General features: G+C 35.6%; 1 protein-coding gene across 1 annotated transcript in view; it reads right to left on the reverse strand.

Moving 5' to 3' along the window:
• ST8SIA4 (ST8 alpha-N-acetyl-neuraminide alpha-2,8-sialyltransferase 4) overlaps nt 1-18,409 on the reverse strand; it is a 100,413-nt gene that overhangs the window by 49,445 nt on the left and 32,559 nt on the right. Inside the window, 1 exon segment of the mRNA XM_047729810.1 lies at nt 4,813-5,106. Within this exon segment, the coding sequence (XP_047585766.1) occupies nt 4,813-5,106 (294 nt within the window).

Genomic DNA, 18,409 nt, shown 5'->3' on the forward strand with positions numbered 1-18,409 from the left:
TATCCTGGTTTTTAGAATTTAATCGCTTGTCACTTGAGGGGGAGAATGTAGATATATAACCATTAGAGTAGCAAGGTTAAGTTCCTCCTGGGAATCCAAAATAAGTCTTGTTAAAAACACCTAAAGCACAGTAATCAAATGAATGTATACCATTAACTTCATCGGCACTCAGAAGTTTGTTTGGCCTTGTTACTCTGGGATGAAATGCTTAGGAATTAGTGAAGTAGTTTATAATGGGTATGGAAGGAAAGTGGATAAAGCAAAACAAAAGAAGAGTATTGATGAACTACTTATTAAAAGGCTCTGCAATTTCTATATTTAGGAAAGTCTATAAAAAGCGTATATGAATTCACAGTTCTTTATCATGTAAAAATCTGTCTGGATTCTAATTTATTGAATGTCCTCCATTTCAGCCATACCTCTTATTTTGTGTTTTGACATTGATAGTCAATGAAAATACAATTTAGGGAACAAAAGTACGAATTCCAACACTTATATGGAGAGGCAAAAGACCAGAATAGTCAACAAAATATTGATGGAGAAAAAGAAAGGCAGAGTATTGATACTACCTGACTTTAAGACTTACTTTACAGCTAGCATAATCAAGGCAGCATGATGTTGGTGGAGAATAGGCAAACAGATCAACAGAACAAGTAAAGAACCCAGAAATAGATAAACAGATACCCACACATATGGTCAACCAATGTTTGAGAAAGGAGCAAATGGAATACAATGGAACAAAGATTTTTTTTTTTTTTTTTTTTTTTAAAGATTCTCCTGGTGCCATCTTGTGCTGGAGGTTGCTAGGAGAACCCAGCCTGCACATGTGCCGAAACCTTGCTCCTGTCCTCTGATGTGCGCCTCACAGGTGCCTCAGAGATAATCTTTTCAACAGATGGTGCTAGAACAACTAGACAACCACATATAAAGAAAAGAAACTAGACAGAGATCTTGTATCTGTCATAGAGATTAACTCAAAATAGATGATAGATCTAAATGTGAAATGCAAATCTATTCAACTCTTAGTAGATAGGGCACCTGGGTGGCCCAGTCCGTTAAATGTCTGCCTTCAGCTCAGGTCATGATCCCAAGGTCCTAGGACTGAGTCCCACATTGGGCTCCTTGCTCTGTGGAGAGCCTGCTTCTCCCTCTCCCCCCTGCTCATGCTCTCTGTCACTATCTCTATCTCTTTCAAATAAATAAATTCTTAAAAAAAAAGAAAGAAAAGAAAAGAACATAGAAGATCATCTAGATAACTTTGGGTTTGGCGATGACTTTTTAGATATATCACCAAAGGCACGATCCATGAAAGAAATAACTGATAAGCTGGACTTGATTAAAAATAAATCTTACACTCTGTTGAAGACACTGCCAAGAGAATGAGAAGACAAGCCACAGACTGGGAGAAAATATTTGCAAAAAACACATCTAATAAAGGAGTGTTATCCAAAATATATATATTAAAAAAACCCTCTTAAAGCTCAGCAGCAAGAAAACCAACAACCTGATTAAAAAATGGGCTGAACACCTGAACACACATCTCACTGAAGAAGAGATAAAGATGGCAAATACACATACTAAAAGATACTCTGCATATGTCATCAGAGAAGTACAAACTAAAACATCAATGAAATGGCACGACATAACTATTGGAAGGCCAAAATCCAGAACACTAAAAGCACCAACTGGGGAGGATGTGGAGGAACGGGAATTCTCATTCCTTACTTCCGAGAATATAAAATGGCATAACCACTCTGGAAATCAGTTTGGCAATTTCTTACAAAATTGAACATACTCCTATCATGAATCCAGCAATCATACCCTTTGGTATTTACCCAGATGAGTTAAAAACCATGTCCACCCCAAAAGCTGCACACAGATGTGTATAACAGCTTTGCCAAAATTCGGAAGCAACAAGTGAATGAATAAACAGACTGGTACATCCAGACAATGGAGTATTACTCAGTACAAAAAAGAATGAGTATCAGGCCATGGAAAGACATGGAGGAACTTTAAGTGCTTACTGCTAAGTGCAAGAAGCCAATATGAAAAGGCTACATACCGTATGTATGATTCCTACTACATGACAGTTGAGAAAAGGCAAAAACAATAGAGACCATAGAAAAACAAATTGAACACAATTTTTTAAAAAAAGAACATAGTCAGTGGACATTATAACAGAAAACTACGTAAAATATATTAGATGAGTAAACATATCAATTATTAGGATATATCAGCTCAATGGAAAACTGCTCAGCAATAAATGTGTACTTTGAAGGCAAAAACAGACGAACAGTTCTTGCCCTGAGCGAGTGGGTAGGGATGGAGGATTAGGCTGAACACCGAGGACTTTCAGGAAAGCAAAACGACTCTGAATGATGCTGTAACGGTGGATATATGTTATTATACATCTGTCAAAACCCACAGAATGTACAAACTAAGAGTGAACTGTAGTATAAACTATGGACTTTGGATGATAATGTGTCAGCGTAGGCTCATCAGCTGTAACCAGTGTACAGCTCTGGCGCAAGATGTTTATGATAGGGCTCTGCATGTGTGGGGGCAGGGATATGGGAAGTCTCCCTCCCTCCCTTCCTCCCTTTCAATTTTGCTGTGAACCTAAAACTGCTTTAAAAAATAATTTATTAAAAATAGTACTAAGGGGCGCCTGGGTGGCTCAGTGGGTTAAGCCGCTGCCTTCGGCTCAGGTCATGATCCCAGAGTCCTGGGATCGAGCCCCGCATCGGGCTCTCTGCTCGGCAGGGAGCCTGCTTCCTCCTCTCTCTCTGCCTGCCTCTCTGGCTACTTGTGATCTCTCTGTCAAATAAATAAATAAAAAATCTTTAAAAAAAAAATAGTACTAAATCAGAGTAATCTTAAATTTTATTAGTTTCCAATAATCAAGGGGTACTTACTTCAAAATATTTGTTTTTAAATCTTACTAACCCATCACTGGAGTGTGCAGGTATATGTGTATGTGTGTGTCAGAGTGTGTCTGTGTATAAGATAAGACAATAAGAGCATTATCTTTAAAATTTTCTCACACTCAAATGATACTCAACATTAACATGTCAAAAAATAAGATGTGTTCCTAGCACGATGCTTTTATAAAGTTACCCTATTAAAAACACATTTTTTTTTTCTTCAGAGTCAGATTACCAGGAAACTTTGTAATTAAAAAAAAAAATTACTTATCCCCCAAATGAATGTATTTTATCTTACTTTGTTGAAGCTTCATGTCAAACATCAAAAGAAGGCATGTTGAATAACCAAGATCTAATTATAAGAATGCAATTTAATTGTGTGCAGAATAACACGATCCAAAAAACTGTCTTGACTCTTAACCAAGGAAATGGTAAATTCTGGAAGGAAAGTATCATAATAACAAAACAAACTGAAAACACCTTAGCCCAGCCCCACTAACAGCATAGGAAGCAGACTATTTTTAACTCTCTCTTTGGAAACCTTTTTTCTTTTAGAACTTCCAGCCATTCTACTTAATTGGTCCCTTGAACTTGCCCTTCCTTTGCATGGCCACTGATTCTGTCCTACATCTTTATCACCTTATGAGTAAATTAATCAAAAAAAGTCTAATTGGTCTTCATACATCTAGCACCTCTTCTCGCTAATGCAGACTTGGCTGTTACAAGATTTAGACTCCTAAATTCACCATATAACTGTGCCTTATGCAAAATAAAACTGATTCTTTTCCTAACCAGATCACAAGTTATTTTTCCAACTTTATATTCCAATGCTTCACAACAGACTCCATTATTTCACAAGTTTATTGTGTACTTAATTATTTCCTTGACTCTGTTCACTCTAATAATGCAATAATATTTCCTTCTGTTTGGTTTTCTCTGTCGCCATCTCCATCTCTCTGTTCCTGTCTCTGTCTCCTTCTCTTTTTATTCCTGAAGAATAGCTATTCTGTTCTTCAAGTCTAGTTCAAATGTTAGACTTTTAAGTCTTCTTTGCTAACATGAAAACAAATTCTACACTCCTGACAATATACCCCCTTACCATGTGTCTATGTCCTAGCTAGTTGTATATGGGTCTGTTTCTACTGTAGAACCTATGCATTCCTTTAATAAAGCAGTGATTGGCCTTCTTCATTTTTCTGTCTCCAATATCTAACAGTAGATATTCAGTAAGACAGGTTATTGCTTATTTTTGTATTACAAATTTTTACACATTTATACATATGCATGCCTGAATTTGGCCTTTTGATCACTTGCACTTTCAAATAAATTCTATTTTTTAGGTTTTACATCTGAGATTGTATTAATAAAAGGGAAATGTTGACTGAATTCATAAAAATGGCATCTGTGATTTGTGGTGGGAGGAGCATTAAGGCATGTCATCTCAGCCAGCCTTCTCTTTCTCTGGTAGGCCTTTTAACTACAGATGGGACTTAATGGTTCCTTAAATACATCCAACATTTATTCTTCCACAGTACTGCCCAGCAGCCATTTAGCACTTCTGTTGATAGCTTTCTTACCTGAAATTCATCAAGGGTACTATGAATCCTTACTGGTCTCTTCAGCTCAGCAGAACATAAAAACCGGTAGTTTGTTCATGACCATACATAAGTGCCAAGTTCAAATATTTGCTTTTTCAAGAAAGAGAGTGAGCTAAAATAATATGGTACATAAACAAAATTCAAGATGGTGAATCGAGTAGCCATTATTAAAAAAGTGGAAGCATATATCCATTGGAAAGATTTTACCGAGGCTCCCTCCTGTCTAGGGAAAATGTTTAGTTATGTGTTCCATTGTGCCAAGGACAGACTGGTCCTTTCCAGACACTTACCCTCTGACAGCATGAATAAGTCTCAATGATGGATAGGCAGTTCGCACTTTCAGTTTATTCTTAAGGATTAATGCATTAACCCACTCCACGTGCTTCTCTCCTCCTTTGACCATGAAAGCAGGGATCCAAAGGACACTGTCATTCAGCATGGAAAGTCTATGCACAAATTTTTCTCTGTCACTCTCATTCCGAAAGCCTCCAAATGCTCTTTGTACAACTGATGGGTTCATGGTAATAAAATCTGATTTAGTTCCCACATCTGCAGCAAACTCCACCACAGGGGCTAGATTACACCTGAAGAGGAAAAAATTAACGGACAAATGAAAAATAAATACAAAATAGTCACTCCTAAAATGGTGCGCATCAAAAGAAGAATGGAGAACAAGCATTTTCTTTTCACCAGGTTGAGAAAAAAAAAAAGATAATCTGCCTGGTAAAATTATATTTCAGAAAGTTACCACACATTCAGGAATACTGTCTTCAATAATGATGTGCTTCCCTAGTGTAGGGCTCAAATTGTCAGATTAATTCAACCTATTGTCTGAGAATACTCTTTGCTGTTTGTTATTTTCATAAAACCACATGATATGAATTCCATTCCTAAGAATTGGAACTTGATGTTCCAATCTGCACAACTTGTCAAGCTTAAGTAGTCTTAACAACTTTATAAACAAAATCAAGTGAAGGTGGCTTTTCTGTACCCTGAGGTCAACTGAAAGTATAATTCCTTATAGTATTTTCCACAAACATATTTGCAATTGCCCTCTACTGCCCTAAATGGGAAAGGAAAGTTAGAAAAGTGGAATTATCACATTTAATATGGCTTTTTGAGATGTTAAATAATTCAGAAAAGCCTTTACGACCAAGTATCTTTCTGTTCTTTTTGAGCACATCCTTACGATGCCTATTTTCCTTTGCTAACATGCCACATATGCCTTGTGCTTTGTGGAGGGACAGAATCTGATGTCCTGTTCTTTCCACTGAAGCTCCAGGGCCTTACAAAGTGCTTGCACCCGATTTTATTCTTGTGACCTGATTTCATTCTTATACTGAAAGGGAGCTCTGACAAGCACCTTGAATTTTGTCTTCAACCAATTTGTGATGCTTCTTTGATTCTACCACACAGATCTTTGGATTCTCAACATAAAAGATAGCTTAAAATATTTTTAATTTGCTAAAAACAAGGCAAGTTTTAGTTAGTTAATAAGTGAAAAGTCAGATTTGTAACAAACAAGAGTTTGCTAATTTGGAAAAAAATCATTTACATCTATTCAGTCTACGCCTTCAAGAAAGCACACACGCATACATGCACACGATTTCTTTTTCTTTCCTTGTATCAGCCTTTAATGAAAAAGAGAAATAAACTGATTCATCTTTTCTGTATTTTTGCAGGTCTGACTGCATTATGAAAGTTTCTTACAATATTCTTCCTTGTGCTCTTTGCCACTTTAATTAAGCTCTCAAACAAGTTAGATTTAATTAAAGAGTAAAGTGTATGCTCTGCTATTAGAAATACTGGCTTGTATATCTTTCCTTATTTCTCTTTTTTTTTTTTTTAAAGATTTTATTTATTTATTTGACAGAGAGAGATCACAAGCAGGCAGAGAGGCAGGCAGAGAGATAGGAGGAAGCAGGCTCCCCGCTGAGCAGAGAGCCCGATGCGGGACTCGATCCCAGGACTCCGAGATCATGACCTGAGCCGAAGGCAGCGGCCTAACCCACTGAGCCACCCAGGCGCCCCTTTCCTTATTTCTTTTAATTAATATATCTTATTACTTTCTAGATCTCTGACAGCATTTAGCCATCACAACAAACACCTCACACAATTAAGCAAAGTCTACATTATTTAGGACAAGGTCCTCAGAGAAAAACAACAACAACAAAAAATAGCATATTATTTAGAAACAATTTTTTTTTAAAGATTTTATTTATTTATTTGACAGAGAGAAATCACAAGTAGGCAGAGAGGCAGGCAGAGAGAGAGGAGGAAGCAGGCTCCCCGCTGAACAGAAAGCCCGATGTGGGGCTCGAACCCAGGACCTGGGATCATGACCTGAGCCGAAGGCAGCGGCTTAACCCACTGAGCCACCCAGGCGCCCCTAGAAACAATTTTTTAAGTTACATATATTTAATTATACCCCCATATCATATGATGCAGTTTTTGTTCTAGCCATGATCTGTACATTATATGAGACTAGGTATTATTCATTCCCATCAGAGTAAGAATATTATGAATGGCACTGCCTTGGGAAAATAGCTACATGTAAACAGAAGCCAAAATGAACATCTTACTGTGGAATTCACGGAAGATCGAGGACATGCTAATTTTTCAAGTCCAGAACTGTATTCCATACCAACTTTAAAAATAATCTAAAATTCTAACCAAGTTAAATATGAGATGAATTTGGATACTGTGGGGAAAATGCATTTTGAACATCACTATTACAGACACTTCTCCTTCCTCAGGTAAAAATAGACAACACTTGTTAACGTTAGAGTTAACATGATATAATCTTTCCACTAAAACAATTCCTCAGCAATTCTTTTCAGAGGATTTCTATATTAGACAAATACATCTATATTTCATTTTCTCTAGAACTATAAGAATAATCAGAGCCAACCTAGTTAAGCAGAACAAAAATAACATTCTGCTGCATTATCTTTTCAGGGGGAAAAAAAAGTCACTTGATTACATTTTTCATTACTTTTTCTTATCATTTATTGAAAAACGCCTTTACGCCTTGGTTAACACTTCAGGATTTTAGGATTGACTTTTAGGATTGACTCAGCATGCTCCTAAAACATAACTGTCAGGCCACGTGTCTTTTAAGAACGAACAAGAGATTCATCAGTGAAATTGGATATTGAAAGACAGGTACTTTCCACTAGGAAGCAAAAGTAAACTAGAAGAATAAGAATATTTCTGGAGAACAGTATTGATCTGGGAGACAAACCAATGTATATGATGCAAAGAATGCTAAATGATTGTATTGATAACTAAAAGAGCACTAGGAGATCAAAGAGTAATTGATTCACATGAACTTGACTGAAGAGTTTTTATGACCTAAGCATAGCCCAATCAAGCTTTGTGAGGGATGGAAACAGAGGTACTGAAAATAGCATGACAGAGGGACACATCCTAAAATATAATGTATGCCAGCTCTAGGAATCCAGTATATTCGTTTTCCTTGGGATTATTATGTCTAATTTTTCACTGGAAGGAAAGATTAACATTGTGTCCACATGTGGTCAGTGAATTAACTACTCTGTAGTTGAGTCAGATATTTAGTCATATAATTAGCTGAATGCCACATAATCAGGGCAAGCATTAAGAAACCCAAAATAACCAACCAGCTGTGTCACACTCCAGCAATTCAGTAGACTTATTGTGAACTTCATAGCGTTACTAGTAGTAAACTGCTGATTGAGCAAGATTATGAATAGATGTGCAATCAAACATTCTTCCTCTTTCTCTTTAAAAATCTTCTTAGGGATTATAATACTCAAAAGTATCCAGGATGTGTAGTAAGCATTTATGAATTAACATATTATTTCACATGTTATTCTTAATCCCATAAAACTGATGAGTGGCAAATTTTTAAATGATGGATTTTTGTAAGTCAAAACTACGGAGTACATAAGAGTATTTAAGACATTCAACCTCTATTTCTTTGGCCACATTAAATTTTCATACTCTCCAACTATTTTTGACATATCAAAAACATGAAAACATATATTCAGAATTAGGAATGTAGGCCAAACCCCTGTTTACTCTAAGCTGTCCAATTTTAAATTTATTTGTGTTTATTTTCCATCATTAAAAACCTGCAGGAATGTACTCTAGACCTCTGAAATTTCTTCTGTGATCACACACCAGATGGGATCGCCTCTCAACATTTCTTTTACACAGAACTGAAGATAGAAACGTTCATTTCTTTTAAGGCTATATAAAATGTTTTAAAGTAATTTTCATTTTAATTCATTTAAGTTTTTTAAGAAAAGAACTGCTTATTTCGTGTATAACACCTAAGGAATTCCCTAGGAAGATGTGTCTCTTAGGTGTGTCAACATTCTCTGCATTTCCCTTAAGTATCAGCTCAACAGTCAAGCAACTAGGAGGTCCCTCTTCCAATAGCTCAGCAGATAGGTCTTGAGAGTTCATTGTGCAAATACTATATACTAAATGCTCAGAACTCTTTTTCCAACTATTTTACTATTTGTGCTATTTTACAATGATATAATCTGGCCAAAAAATAATCTTGACCATTATTTAGTCATATCAGTAAGATAATGTTCATTCATTTAGCCATGCGTTTATTCATCCCATAATGTGTGTTATACACTTATGCTAGCTATAGCATACTAAGTCATCTGAGATACTAAGGTAAGACCTTAGTATATCACAGTGTGCACTGTAATACAGGAGGTTGTTAATTACTTCTTTCCACATATAACACAGATTAAATGAGAAGAAAACAATAATGAGTAAGTTACAGACCATACTCTATTGTTTTTCACCACTTAATGTTTAAACAAGTTCCAAACACCTCATTAACACCCTTTTACTCTTTTGGCCAGTCTCACTGTATGTGTATTTCTCTGTATTAACACTGAAATCTTTCAGCCTTAGCCATCATTACCAAGAGAACACATTTAACAACAGACCATGAAATGGGAGATAGCCTCTTCTCTTTTCTCCCCCCAGGGGAAGCTTATGGTTTCTAACTGCTCTCTTCCTGCTTTTGAGCTTGAAGAGCCAAGAGAACAAAGACTCTGATACCTGCCCTCTGCCCCCACCCCCCAGGTTTTGTGGTTAACCTCTCCCAGTGGCTAGGCGAAGCTAAAATACCCAGCCTATTAGTTTTTCTGACTTTCTCAAGTGAGCGTAGTAGGCCCTAAATAGACCTGAAACCAATATTTTTTGCAATGCTTTGAGGTAAGGAGTTGTATTATCTCCACTTCGGAGATGAGAAACCAAGGTCAGAGTGGTTAAGAAATATGTCCAAGGACACAGTGCATATAAAAGAAAAGCACAACTCTTTAAGAATGACTTTAGGACAGGAGTTTTCATTGACACTGCTTACACGTGTGATTTGGTTCAGAACCAGAGGAAATGTCAGTATGTTCATGCTTCACCCCAACCTTCCTGTAGGAGAAAGAGTGCAGATTCCTAGGATTTAAGCATATTACACAAGTCCACTTGGCCATGATGTTCCCCAAATCCTCTGAGCAGTTATTAAGCAAAGGGTTTTAAGTATCTAAACCATAAAAATAATACTTACACCTCAGATATCTTGAAGGAGAGGATTTTTAAAATGCTGACAAAAGGATTCAATACCAAATTGATGTGATGTTTTGAAATATGAAGCATAGGATTATTAGTTAATTTATACATGGCATACCATTATGTAGTAAACAAAGTGCAAGAAAAAAGAGATAAAATATGTTGAAGATCTGCACTGCAGCGTGGTGAATGGCTACAGAAATACAGAAACACACATACACATATCACATTTTATGCTTGCTGATCAGTAACAATTAATGAAATGCTCAACTTGACAGAAATAAATACAAATGACACTTATGTCATGAAAATAACTAAGTGACAAAACAGAAGAGGAAATATTTTCACAAACCCAGATTTGTTTACATTACTGGCAAAGGTGGGAAGAACAGTGCCCTATTATTTCTAGGGAAATCACAGAATAAAAAAAATTTTTCAAACTCATTCTAAAAGACAAAGATGAATACTGAGAATTGTATTAGGCTATGTCATTCCCACATTTCTGCCAAAACCAAAGTGGAGTTATCGAGCAAAGTTGCTAAAACTACACAGATTTTATTTAATGACTTAGTTTTTTGGGGTGAGGGATGGGGAAGCTATGCTAATGAATGGATACGTTGTGCTGAAATCAAATAAAATATTACAAATGTACCTACTATGTATTCAATTATAGCTTAAACTTTAAGAATAAAAGGTATTTAGTTTAGTTTCTGCCCTCAGCCACCATTTAAATGGTAGCTATGTGGGCACTGCTGTTCACATCCCAATCAGTGTGACCTCAGACAAGTTAAACTCTCTGAGATCCAACTTTTTCTATAAATCAGGTTATTAACACTGACTGAAATGCAACTGAGAAAATTAAATAAACACAATATCTGAATTTCCTCTCAGCATTGCTTGGTTAGAGTTGGTAATAATTATTAGCTAATGGTAATCATTTTTTTTAAATGACCTTTGCTTTTGCAACCTACTGTGAGAGACAAAAAGAATGGATACAGAGAAATTAAAGAGTGTGTCAGAAAGAAAAAACTTACAGAGCAAGAGTGCAGGGTGGGGGTGGGGTAAAAAAAAAGGTTTATTTATAGCACACTTAACAAGCCATTTTGTCTGGAATTCAGCCATCTCCCCCTGCCCCCCCCCCCCAAACTAATTGGGATTTGAATGGTTGATTTAATGACTGATGAAGAACCTCTTGAACATTAGACAAAACAAGTCTATCTTCATAGGCAATATGAAAAATAGAGAAACTCATAGACATGGCCAAGTGTACTTAAGAAAGAGAATATGACACATATATTCAGGAAAAACTAGAATAAAGTTCTGCAATTAGGACTTTGACACAATTCTTATATAAGGTAGTGAAGATCTTTCATTATGACAGTAAGAAGAATAATAGCTAAGTTTTACTGAGTACTCATTATGTGCCAGAAATTGTTCTATTTGCTTGGCATGTAATATCATATGCAGGTCTCAAACTAATCCCATGAGACAGGCACTATCATTATGCTTCTCCATTGATGAATAAACTGAGTTGTGGTAAGCTGTATGCATTTACAAAGCTTGTAAGGAGTAAAGAAAGGTTTTAAGCTCTTCATATTTTGCATCTATTAATTCATGTGAATGTAAAGGAAGAACTAGACAAACAAATTCAGCCAGATATCTTGGTCTCAAGTTCAGTTGCATTTAAATGTGATACAGCCGTGTCTATCATCTCAGTGAGTTCACTGATTGGCGTGTCTGGTCTGAAGGTCTGGCTGGCTAAGGGAAGTGAGGAAGTCAGATCCCTCCTCACTCTCCAGTAAACACTCTTCACCAAAGGTGGGGGTTGGATGGGAGAACATGACAGACCCAGCATTCTGAGGTTACTCCTTGGCAGCAAGGATATATAAATAGCTGTGCTCCTCTGAAAAACCACCTAAGCAAGTAAACATGAAAAGGAATGAGAAGGGGGGGAGGTTAGTTCTGAGATTTCCTACCAGAAGATTATTGAAGGAAGGTGAGGTAATTCAAATGTGATGTACATAAACTAAGGAAGGAAAGGGAGGGGAAAATGGAAGGAAAGAAGACAGCAGAGAGATGGTATCATTTAAAAAGCACAGGACAAAAATTCAAAATGAGCCCCTATGGTAAAATTCTTGGACTACATTTTATTTCTCTAAAATAGGGAAATTGTCCTAGGTGAGAATGAGAAGAAAAGTTTAATTTTGAGTTTAATTTTGAAATAAATACACCGAACTATTCAGGTGTTCATTTTCTTTTTCTACTGAAGCTTTATTTCATAAAAAGTGTTCTCATTATGAAAAACTACATATGAACAAGTGTTATGGCTGAAAGGACAAATATCCTCAATGTTCCTTAAAATAATGAGAGGATACTAAAATGATCTCAAAGTAATATAGAGAGTACTAGAAGGCTATCAGTAATTTTAACAAATTTAAATGTAATATAAAATACAAATATCTCGAGGCACCTGGGTGGCTCCTTGGTTAAGCATCTGCCCAAGGAGCCACCCAGCATCTGCCTTCACCTCAGGTCATGATTTCAGGGTCCTGGGATAAGCCTCTCCTTTGGTTCCCTGTTCAGTGGGGAGTCTGCTTCTCCCTCTCCCACTGCTCCCCCTACTCATGCTCTCTCTGTCTCAAATAAGCAAAATAAATAAATAAATAAATAAATAAATCTAAAAAAAACCCCAACAAACATCTCGTCTTATATAAAGCAGTTTAAAAAAGGCCTAAATATGCAAACTTATTCCAAGACTTTAGTTCTGGACAATATTTTGACTCAACACGCCTCTGCCTAGACTCCCAGTCAACTCTAGCATATAAAGAGACAAGAGTCTGGGAGATCAGGAAGGGTGGAGAGTCAGCTTTTCACTCTGCCATTTTTTTTTTTTTTAAAGATTTTATCCATTCATTTGACAGAGAGAGATCACAAGTAGACGTAGAGGCAGGCAGAGAGAGAGAGAGAGAGAGGGAAGCAGGCTCCCTGCTGTCACTCTGCCATTTTTAATCAATTCTCAAACTTGACGTTTGTCATGCTTCCTCTTGGAGCCTACCTCATTTTGAGTAGTACGAATACTTATAAGTCATTACCTATTTTCAAGAAAGAATAAAAAAATAAAAGGAATAAAGGGAACAACAGGAGAAGTAAAGAGAAAAGAAAGACATTGGAAGGACAATGACTTAAAAATATATTTTTCTCAAGTAAGAAAAACTCTCCTAGCCTCTGGTTGTCAATGCATGGTTGTCTGTACTAAACAATACATTGGAAGGAGTTTTGACTGCTGTTCACCATCTGGGGCTTGATAATATACTTATAAAAGTTTATAAACTTACTGAGCATTGTTTAAAAAACCTGTCATTATACTACACAGATTTTAAAGGAATTTAAATATAATTTACTAATGTCAGCCTTTATCATAATTAAGAATTTGCATATGATTGCTTTCTTTTTCATAAAAATAAATATGGAATATAGATAGGGTAGTGAGACTAATATTTACTTCAATTATTGTAAATGTTGTTTCTTGAAATTGCATATAGAATGAATACTAAGCAACCTATCTAAATGTTTCCTTTGCAATTAAAAAAATAATCATTTTTATTTCTCTGAAGAGGGTGTACAGAGAAAATTATGGCAGTTGTTGAGAAATTCCCTATTCATTGTCTTGAATAAAAAACAAAAAAACAAAAAACAAATAAAACAGAACAAAACACACCATGACTGGTATATCTAAGACTAGGGGGGTTGCAAACCAAGTAAGAATTCTTAAGAATATATGCTCATGGAGCGCCTGAGTGGCTCAGTGAGTTAGAGCCTCTGCCTTTGGCTCAGGTCATGATCCCAGAGTCCTGGGATCAAGCCCCGCATCAGGCTGTCTGCTCATCAGGGAGCCTGCTTCCCTTCCTCTCTCTCTGCCTGCCTCTCTGCCTACTTGTGATCTCTGTTAAATAAATAAATAAAATATTTAAAAAGAAAAAAAAAAGAGTACTCTTTTCATAATCAGGGGAACTGGGCCACTCCACTGATGAGTGGTTGCTGAACACTCACTATTGTTTTACGGAGGGAAGAACTGATTCAGCATGAAATTATGTCCTTAAAAATCATGTTGTGCATTAAAAAGAAACAAACAGGATTCATGAAATATTATGGCTGATATTTTCACCATTCATGCCAGAAAACCATGGCAGAAAAACCATAACTTTTTCTCTTTGCACTTCAGGGTGTTAATAAACAATATACATTGTGGTCATTTCAGAGGCTTGGGAAACACATCTGAGTTTTTGAACTTTTAGTGATTACACTATCAAACTTGTCACAGCAACAGAGCTTTGACATTTAATTTTCTCATTTAAGAAAATAAAAAATAAAAATATTTTGATTTGTCGTTACAAATTATGAATATATTTTTCTTTCATTTTTTGAAAGTATAACCAAAGGTTGAAAAATGATTTCTAATTAGTATGTATGATTTATTTAACACTTGGTCCTGGAAAGACAGTTGGCATAATGCTCAGAGGATTTAGGCATTCTGGTACCAATCAAGTATACAGAAATATTGTCAAATTATGAGTGAATAAAAATGAATGTTTTATTTCCTGATGTAACAGAATAGGACAAGGCACCTTCACATTCATTAAATCATATTTATTCTAAGTAGAACTTTCTCATACTCTATTTTATTTTAATTTTATTTTTATTATTTTTTAAAAGATTATATTTATTTATTTGACAGAGAGAGACACAGAGAGAGAGGGAACACAGGCAGGGGAATGTGAGAAGCAGCAGGCTTCCCTCGGAGTAGGGAGCCTGATGCGGGGCTCCATCCCAAGACCCTGGGATCATGACCTGAGCCAAAGGCAGACACTTAATGACTGAGCCACCCAGGTGCCCCTCATACTCTATTTTAGTAGAAAGTCACATTCTGACTTGGCTGAAAGGCCTTCATCTCCATAATTGTTTTATCCTCCGTATCTGATTCAAAAAGTTCCTTTCAGAAGATCTCTCCTGAATATATTTTTTTCTATTCCTACTGATATTTTCTCAACTTAGCTTATGTACGACTATGTCTCTTTCAACTATTGTTGCAACAATTTGTTAATTATTTTCAAACTATTAGATAGACCCACAGGTGGATCATGAATTGTATTTAGGGTCACTGATCAGCAATTTTTAAAGAATATGAAAGAATAGAATGGATTATAATTGAAAACAACAGCGTTTCCAACACATAATTTTATGAAAATTTGTTGAAGTGTGTGTGTGTGTGTGTGTGTGTGTGTGTGGTGTAATAGTAATAGCAATGGAAGCACAAGTAGGAGTGTAACATGATGTAAGTTCTATTTCTTACTATGCATCTTTATTAAATAGAATTGAAAAACACTGCTCTAACCAGTTCTTTAACACAGACTCCATATTATTCTGCTTCAAAGATGTTATCATCTTGTTAAAATGCACATTTTTAAAATTTTTAAAATTTTAAAAAAATTGTTTAATGTAAATTCAATTAGCTAACATATAGTACATCATTAGTTTTTTTTTTAATTTCTTTTCAGTGTAATAGTATTCATTGTTATGCACCACACCCAGTGCTCCATGCAATATAAAATGCACATTTGATCACACTGCCATCCTAATCAAAAAATTTTTAGTGATATCAGTCCAGGGTTTTCATAACTTGTCCCTACCCTTACTTTTCATAATTTTCTTTCCACAAGCCCACTGCCTATCTTAGATCTGAGTGGCTACAGGCCACTCCATGTAGTCTATGTCTTTTCTATGTCCCTTTATTTATGATGATGTTTCTGTCTGAAATGACCTCCCTCTCCAAGACCACTGCATTGTTCTAAAATATTTACTCATATCTTTTTTCTACCAGACATGAAAAGCTATCATCATATTTAGTTGCTTGCATTGGGTTCACATCTTTAATGAAATTAGTAGAGCCACCATAATAATAATGAGATTATTATTATTATTATTATACTCTTTGTATTCTGTGTATGTGAACTGGTTACCTGTGTATGGGTATTTGATCTCTTAGTCTTTTAAGAACACTGCTGATGCTCTAAACTAGAACCTGAACACACACAGTGCTGAGTCAGAGTTAACCCAACTCTGGAAAATGGGCAATTTTGCTTGACCATTACACCATTTAACGGGGACAGGCTCTTCTGGGCTTGTGATGATACACACCAAAGAATCTAGACTGGGCCCTCAGGCTGTCAGTTTGTGAACTCTGCACCAAATCTCCTGATACCTGTACAATCACTTCAATTTTTATTTTTAACATGTTAGTTGTGTTACACATGTTAAAGATGTCTCAGTAGAAATATGATACAGTGTATGTTTTAGAGTTGAGCTAAGGAAAACAAAAGGTGCAGTACTAATAAGTATGCGTTAAGCTGAAAACCGGGTTTCAACTGTAACTGTTAAAATATTAACTGTTAGAAATCATGCTAGTTAAAACAGACCAATATTGAAATAAAAATCATCATTTTAAGTTGGAATTATTTAACCTGAAACAAGAAAGGTGATCTGTTCCACTAATGTACCTATTTTAGGTAACTGATGTTTCCTGTAAGCAAAACCATTGTCATTCAAAACAAGTTAGGAAGAATGGAGAAGTTCTAAAGTCATAGTGTTTTTTTTCATTCTGATTTTTTAAAACAACTCTAAGTCAGAATTTACTCAGAAGAGTTAGCACATGGGGATTAGTGGAAACAAGAAACTACAGTGTTTATTGTTCTTCCAATTGTTAGGATTCCTCCTCCTTTATTAATATATAACAACTTTCAGTTTGTGGTTTGTAAAAATGAAACTCCCAGTTCTCCCTTAACCAAATAGTGTTCTGCTTTTTAATGTAAAATACTGAGGCAAGCTTAAAAGTCTATTATGCATTAAAATTGCCCAAGACTTAGAAATATCTTCATCAGGTAACTAAAGAATAGATCAGAAATATCATAAACAGAAAAGGTTCCAAATTAAGCATTCCAATATTAATAGTTCTTTTCCAAGTTACATATAGAAGGTCACACCTGGGGAATTTGAAAAATTGAAGTGAAGGCCAAGTTATGCATATATACATGTTAAAAAACTAAGGATTATTATTAATGATCCTGATCATTGAAACTAAAAGGCACCAAAAGCACATTGACACAATACTTTGATAAGACGATGTGCAAAAAGAATAATGACAAGAATATCCATAAATATACAACATTCTTGGAAAGGGAATTATTGTTCCTGTTCCACATAGAACTGTGGAGAACATAAAACTTAGTTCCATTCATTTTTATAATTAATTCCTTATGTCTCACTGGCAGCAACACTTTGTTCTTAGCTCTATGGTTACAGTACCTGTACTACTTTCTTACCCCTCTATCTCCTCCACCAGACTGCAAACTCCAAACAGAACGGACCATGTAATGTATCTTTATTTCCCCTAATATCTACGGCAGTCCCTCAGGATTTGGCGTCTACTGGCTGCTTGATAACTGTTTGTTGAATAAAATAGTATTTGTTGAAATAATGTGACAAATTAATGGAACTACTGTTTATATCTTTAAACTTCAAATAACTGTTTTTATTTTTTTTTTATTTTATTTTATTTTTTTTTTTTAAGATTTTATTTATTTATTTGACAGAGAGATCACAAGCAGGCAGAGAGGCAGGCAGAGAGAGAGGAGGAAGCAGGCTCCCTGCTGAGCAGAGAGCCCGATGCGATGCGGGGCTCGATTCCAGGACTCTGAGATCATGACCTGAGCCGAAGGCAGCGGCCCAACCACTGAGCCACCCAGGCGCCCCAACTGTTTTTATTTTTTTAAATCATCATATTTAAGAGCCATCCATTTATGCCAAAGATGACATCAGAACTCAAAAAATAATTATGGGACTCTAAGTTTGAACTTCGTTCCTGAACAAGTGATGAGTCACAGTAAAAAAAATCATTCTCAGGTTTTTATTAGATCACCGTGCTTTTGACATGTTGTTCAATCTGATAATCTATTTAATTCATTAAATATGAGAGCTATCAGTTATTGCCTTTTGTCATATATCATTTATATCTAAGTTATTCAAATTTTATAGAACATTCATATAATAATGCTATCTGTAATCATGTTTTACAAATGAGGAGGTAAAACCTACAGTTTACACATCTTCAAGCTGGGATTTAAACTCAGCCTTGAATCTAACATACTGCAAATTCAAGACAGTCACACTTGTGGTGAGCATAGCATAATGTATAAACTTGTTGAATCACTATGCTGACCACTTGAAATTAATGTTATGTGTCAACTGTACTTAAATAAA

Source organism: Lutra lutra, chromosome 5, assembly GCF_902655055.1.
Source record: "Lutra lutra chromosome 5, mLutLut1.2, whole genome shotgun sequence".
Taxonomy (NCBI): domain Eukaryota; kingdom Metazoa; phylum Chordata; class Mammalia; order Carnivora; family Mustelidae; genus Lutra; species Lutra lutra.